Source organism: Hoplias malabaricus, chromosome 11 (genome assembly GCF_029633855.1).
Source record: "Hoplias malabaricus isolate fHopMal1 chromosome 11, fHopMal1.hap1, whole genome shotgun sequence".
NCBI lineage: Eukaryota > Metazoa > Chordata > Actinopteri > Characiformes > Erythrinidae > Hoplias > Hoplias malabaricus.
The window spans coordinates 7912120-7918832 of NC_089810.1; the positions used below are offsets into that span (position 1 = coordinate 7912120).

General features: G+C 44.9%; 1 protein-coding gene across 1 annotated transcript in view; it reads right to left on the reverse strand.

Annotated features, from left to right (window-relative positions):
• LOC136709217 (RNA polymerase II elongation factor ELL) overlaps positions 1-5887 on the reverse strand; it is a 55476-nt gene extending 49589 nt beyond the window's left edge. The window contains exons 1-2 of the mRNA XM_066684302.1: positions 5750-5887; positions 319-366 (exon numbers count right to left, since the gene is read on the reverse strand). Coding sequence (XP_066540399.1) covers positions 319-366; positions 5750-5887 — 186 coding nt within the window. The remainder of the gene's footprint in view (positions 1-318; positions 367-5749) is intronic.
• Between the last annotated feature and the right edge of the window lie 826 nt (positions 5888-6713).

The following is a 6713-nucleotide window of genomic DNA, read 5'->3' on the forward strand; positions in this document are numbered from 1 at the left end:
GGTCTAACTTTCGCAGCCCCCTATTCATATCTCTTCTTACAAACGCGTACAGCACTCAAATTCTATAAATGTTTTCAATCTAGCTGAGGAGGCCCCTGAGGGCGGGAGCAGAGCAGCCTCTCTCTCTCCGCGATGGGGGAGGCGGCTGCTGGAGCTCATGAAATATTGAGATAGTGAAGAGAGCTGCCGTGAGGGTTTCTTTCTCCCTCTTTTTTTCTTTGCTACACGGCTCAACAATCAAGACTAATTAAAGCATGCTATTTCTGAGGAGTTGAGGAGGGGTGAGCAAAGGAAAAAAAGAAAAAAAAATCATCTTACCCCCTGGCTCCCCTTGAAGCAAATTGACGGCTGATTCGGTAAAGATCCCTGGGGAAGAAGGAGAGAGGGAGAAGACAGTGGTTAGCATTTAATATCATCGGCAGAAGTGGCACATGACAAAAGAGAGCCTCATCGATCGCTAGGCGTCGGGCCTCGTAATCGGGGCAGCGTCATCCAAACTAACCCCTAACAGAACTGACGGATTTAACCCCTGCTTTTACTCCTACTCTTCCCTCTTAATGACAGCTCTGGGGTTGTTTTTGGCTCGCAGATTTCCAGGAGGAGGCTGGTATTTATTTACCTCCAGTATATAGTGAAACCCCTCTTGCTTATTAGCCAGGGCGGTAATTACAGCTTCACGTTTCTGGCCCGGCCCCTCTGACAGAGCTGAAGTAGGGAGCGCGGGGGGCCAGAATAAAAGCTGCCTGTCACTGGCCTCTCAGTGTCATGGTTCTGCATGCGTAAGCCTACAGATCAAGGCTAGGCTTAGCTAATCTGCACTGGAATGTGTTCCCATTAATAAATATGGACTTAGGAGAGCATACATGAGTCCATCAAATGGTACTGAGGGAATGGGACTGTGTGTGTGTGTGTGTGTGTGTGTGTGTGTGTGTGAGTGAGGATTTGCACTGCTCAGTGTGCAGTAGTAAATAACCAACCGCTAGCGTTCATACAAAGCATGAGTGGTTAATATTATGGTGTGTAATCGTGATAAACAATGTCAAATCCCATGAAATAGGAGCTGGTTATGGACATCGCTGTTATGTTAATAACAGAGAAGCACTGCTGTGTAACTCCAGAGAGCACAGATCCGTCCAAATCAGCAGCAGCTTTAGTGCAGCACGCTTCGTGTCACACTCTGTATTTTTAAACATATTTTAATCAGTTTTAACTATTTAAACCTCAGGAGACCTAAATATCATGATGTACATTGTGCGCCGTGGACCTGTCTTTGCTGTTCCCAGACTGAAATTTGAAAGTGGGGAAATACATGTGTGGACGCATCTGGGAACCTGATCCCATTGAGTCATTTTCTGAGGGTTGTTTTTCTGGTGTTTTCCTGACACTGAAAAACCCTGTGATGTTTCTTGAATTAAATAAAGGGCTAGCGGTCTCTGACTTTTGCACAGATGAGACTGTAGACAACAGTGGTGCCAGTCTTTTAACGTTATAAATAAACCCAAAAAAAATCTAGTACCATTTCTGCAGTGAAATGATTTCAGGAAAATATTTGATAAGCCACAAGATTAAAACCACTACCAGGTGACGTGAGTCACGCAAATGATACAGGTGCAGAGTTGGAGGCAGGGGGTGGGGACTCTAGGGGTTTTTTATAGTGAGTGAACACTCAGTTTTCGAAGTTGATGTTGGAAGCAGGAATGCAACTTTAATATAAATATTTAGCCATTCGTCAAAATCAGGCACATTTACATTATTAATTCATGATGATATGATAATTTATGATTATGGGGCGACACAGTGGAGCAGCAGGGACCAGGGTCCTGGAGGTTGTGGGTTCGAGTGACTGTCTGTGAGGAGTGTGGTGTGTTCTCTCTGTGTCTGTGTGTGTTTCCTCCGGGTGACGGTCTGTGAGGAGTGTGGTGTGTTCTCCCTGTGTCTGCGTGGGTTTCCTCCGGGTGACTGTCTGTGAGGAGTGTGGTGTGTTCTCCCTGTGTCTGCGTGGGTTTCCTCCGGGTGACTGTCTGTGAGGAGTGTGGTGTGTTCTCCCTGTGTCTGCGTGGGTTTCCTCCGGGTGACTGTCTGTGAGGAGTGTGGTGTGTTCTCCCTGTGTCTGCGTGGGTTTCCTCCGGGTGATTGTCTGTATATTCTTCCTGCTATATATTTCTTTCTGTGTCTCTAGAATCAAAGTCCACCCAGGTCTGCACAAACTCAATCCTGGTCAGTGAGAAGTATCAGTTCAAATAGGTGTTTATATGACCATGCCCTAGAGCACTCTCTTTAAAGGGCACGTCTAAGATTGTGGGTAACTGATCTTCTATCTGGTTTGTATACGTTCAGACGTGGTGTGTCTTTTAAGGTAGAATAAATGAGTGTCTGAAGTGTAAATTGTCTGTAAGTGTTTATTCACTGTTTTAATTCCCACAGAAACTCATGTGTAACTCGAGCTGTTTAGTTTTGTAGCACTTTCCCTCTGTGTTTACTTTCATGCAGTTAGCACTCTCCTGAATTTAGAGTCAGTTCCACCTTAAGTAATGTAACTGTAACAGCAAAAATAAGTCAGTGTTACCCCCCTATGGAGCAGGAGTAGAGCAACATCCTCATCTCGGTTGGTGCTTTTCAGCGTTTGGAGTCTCTCCATTGTCTAAAAACCTCCAGATGGCGTTTCTCTGCCATGAGCAGAGAGAGAGAAAGCCTAGCACCGGACCCAGACACTTTGTTTTTTTACCCATTTACAGACACCAGGGATTCGTAAACACATTAGAGCGGTTTCCAGAGCAAACCGACTGCAGAGCAGCACATGGAGAGGAGACACACTCAGGGTTTTTTGATTAAAATCGTGAACGTCACCTTTTTACTCTCCACTACGTTCAGAAACACTTCCTAAAAGGAACATTGGTGGGGGTTGTTGTTGTTGTAGAAATCAGTGTCATACTCAACTACAGACTCTATTACAGAAGGCCTGCTGGGGGTGGAGGATTCTCTGTGCTCTCAGTGTAATTCAAAGCCATAACGCAGGGTCAGAGATAAGCCTCATTATCTTAGAGGCACAGCTGGAGCTGTGGTCAACAAGCGTGTTTATCAGTTATATGAATGCTAAAGGGAGAGGCTGTCCTGTCCTTTCCAGCGTCACACATCCACCGTTTACAGTGACGTAGCGTGGGTCCACGGGTCCAGCATTTTCAGGATTAGGTGGTAAACATTATAAGGCTCACTTCAGCTTTGTTTCTGTGCTTTTCTGGTGAAAGCTGTTAAGTCCATGGGGGCGGGGGACAGAGTGACCCCACTTGACCGGCTCTAAGACAGTTACAGCAGACGCTGGAGTAACGTGAACCCACACAGGGCTATGGGAGCACGAGTGTGAGGCGAGAGATAAAGTGTGAAGGGAGTAAGATATTGATACAAAGTTCTGGTGAGTGACAGACGTTTGACAACTAGTGCCTTCCTCAAGTCCGCTCTCAGGAGGTGAAGCGAGCTCAGGCCGTATCACAGCGGAGAGAGCTGACACCGCCTCTGGAGCCTGGAGCCCGTCCAGCGTTTAAAGGGCGGTGGAGGCTGTATAAATATAAAAGAGAACAACACGAGTCCAGTCGCGACCTGGCGTCGACATTAAAGGGTCAAGATCCTTTTGTTTTCTTATTGTTGTCCTTTTATGTTCTGTTTTCTTATGATCCATAATTCATTTTCCCACAATCATTTTTTTTAATCCCAATTATTAACTTGCTCTTTGCCACTGTGACTTTAAGACTGACATATGTAAATCAGCTCTGTTCTGATTGGTGCCTCTGTATAGAGGCTCATTCAAAAAGCAGTGCAGGCTGAAACACTCCTTAGAACTTTAGTAAAAAAAAAAGATGAAGCTAAACCAGTGAATAAATAAACAAAGTAATTTTTTAAAAGAAATAAACATATATTTAAAAATGAAATAAAATAAATAAAAGTAAACAAGCCTTTCTTTAACATCATAAATAATGCTAAGCTAAACCTGGTGTTAGTTGATAACGTCCTTGAGGTGGAACCTACTGCCGAAAAATAAAATGACTATTTATCGTATTAAAGGTGCTTTAGACAGGTTTCTTTTTTTTTTTTTTCTTTTTTTAACGACCACAAATTAAATTTAAAACATGAAGTACATGGCACCACACAGTCATTTTAGCAACAGAATCAGCACAAGCGCACTCTGCACCTGAGAAAACATGTTTGGAAAACTGCACTCCAGACCGTGTGTGTGTTGTTGTTGTTCCCTTATGTGGCCACTGGAGGTCGCCTTGACGAATGCATAGTGGTTATTTGGGTGAAATAAAAGAACAGCTTAATTTGAGACAAACTCTTCTCTAGATGAACATAATTTACTGAGATATCAAGAAAACAGTTTTCTAAACTTTATGGAGTAATTCGTTTAAGATCAAAGAAAAACGGCTGTTGTCGTGATAATGTAGTTTCTACGTTTGTTACGTTACGATAATAAAATAAATAACAAATACAATTTTCACCGTCACAGTAAAATGGAGTAAAGAAAATATGCAAAACCATGGCCTTTTAAGCCTTCAGTAATGCAACAGTGTACGATAATGTAGTCTAACTGCTTTCTTGTGACATCACAAAAACAATTAATTCGGAACGGGCTGTTGTTGCAGGTCAGTTACCACATGTAGTTTCTGTAAAACATCGAGGGGCCACCGAGACAAGTCTGAAGCTCTAATACTAGCCTCTTCCAAACTTAAAACAGTGAGTGATCCATGACATGAGCCCTTTAATACCTAACAGAGTCCTGGAATCTGTGGTGACCTCCTCAGAAAGTGATACACTTTGGACTACAACGTGTTTTCAATGATGTTACATTGTTTTAAAGACACTTTTAAGCACATCTACAATCATGTATCGTGGTTTAACTCTGTAAACTCTGTGAGAAGTGGCTAACGCTCACTGAGGGCAGTGTTGGAGACCCGGAGGGGGGGTAGGAACCAGTTCACACTGCCTTCCGTGAGTGAGTGACTGAAGGGACTGAAGAGAGGGGGGCAGGGGGTTGTTTTCGGTGAAGGATTTATAGCAGCTCTTCACAATAAGCCATGGAAAGAAGTTGCTGGGGGTGGCTGAATAGAGCGAGGAGGAAATAAAGCTAGCCGTCATGAAAAGTGCAGCTGAATATGAGAAGTAGAGGCCAGCTTGGTCTGCTTTGGTTCAGTCCAGACCCATTCTCACTCGCCTTGAGCCCCTCTCAGACCATTTGATCCCTGAGCTCTGTTGGAGAGAACTTGTGAGGGACCTGTGTCTCAGGCTCATGTGTCTCTACAACATTCTCCCCTCCAAGTATAAGTTAATTATAACTAGAGACTGAGCTCCGAAAGTGGGCAAAGAAGCTTTCTCCTATGGAAATACTACCTCGAGGGAAGCTGAGAGGACTTCACGATGGAAATTAAGCTTGCCTGAACGTTGAGGTAATCATCTTGATCTCCTAAAGCCACAGCCAGCCTTCTAAAGCTGTTACAGCTCAGTTACAGCTCTCTCGGCCACTCCAGGAACCCTAGATCTACCAGCTGCCAGGTCGTAGTTACACAGAGTAAGACAATATGACTCTGACAGACACGGAACACGACAAACCAGGCGACGCGCAGCCTCTAGGGTCGTCGCCAACTTCTGGCAACTCGAAGTGTCCAGCTTTGTCCGCACACGGACGCGACTTTGCGCTGGCAACACTCCGGCGCCGTCAGCACTGCGTAAAGGGGAAGAAAGTCCCGCCGTGGCCGCCTACCTTCAGGTTCTGATAGGCTTCCAGCGTCCGGATGGCAGTGTCGGTGAGCTTGACGTGGTAGATGGTCCTGTTGGGAGTGCTTTTGTGGCTCTTGGCGCAGGAGAGTCCGTAGCGATGCTCCTGCTTCAGCGCTGCCATGTCTGGAACTGAGCGTGAGACCCAGCAGCGACATGCTCCCTGAAACGTCACTCGAGCGGAGGAGGAGGAGGAGGAGGAGGAGGAGGAGGAAAGGAGGAGCCGGCGCGAGCGCTGCGGGCACGTCTCTCACACACACACATACACACTCACACTCACACACATGCACGCACACAGGATACACACACACACACAGGACACAGGCGCGTGCATGCCACGCCCCCCCCCCCCCCCCCCCCCACACACACACACACACACATACACACACATAGTCTAACCCAAACCCTAAACATAACCCTAAAGCTGACATTAAAACTTCCCATATATTTAATTCAAAAATCAATGATTTGCCTCGTGGGGTAAATAGCGTTGGTCCCCACATTGTGATAAATACCTAATCACAATCGTACACTAACCTTAAATGATGTCTTCACATTAAACATCAATGATTTACACTGTGGGGACCCCAAGGAACACAAGTCCTTACAATGTGAGAGTGGAGACAAGTTTTGGTCCTCACAATGTTATACAAACCGGGTACACACACACACACAGAGAGAGAGAGAGAGAGAGAGAGAGAGAGAGAGAGAGAGAGAGAGAGAGAGAACCAGACAACCAGAGTGGTATTACACAGATGTTAAGCCAAAGAAACAATTATTTATTAGAAATTTACCCCAAACAACAACACAAACACAGCCCTGAATTAATGCCCTATTATTACAGCCAGTAAGTTAAGTTTAATTTGTTTATTCAGTAATAATTGAGGAGAACAAGTAAAAAACACACATTCACACAATCCAAATAAACCTCAATAATAAGTTTAATATGA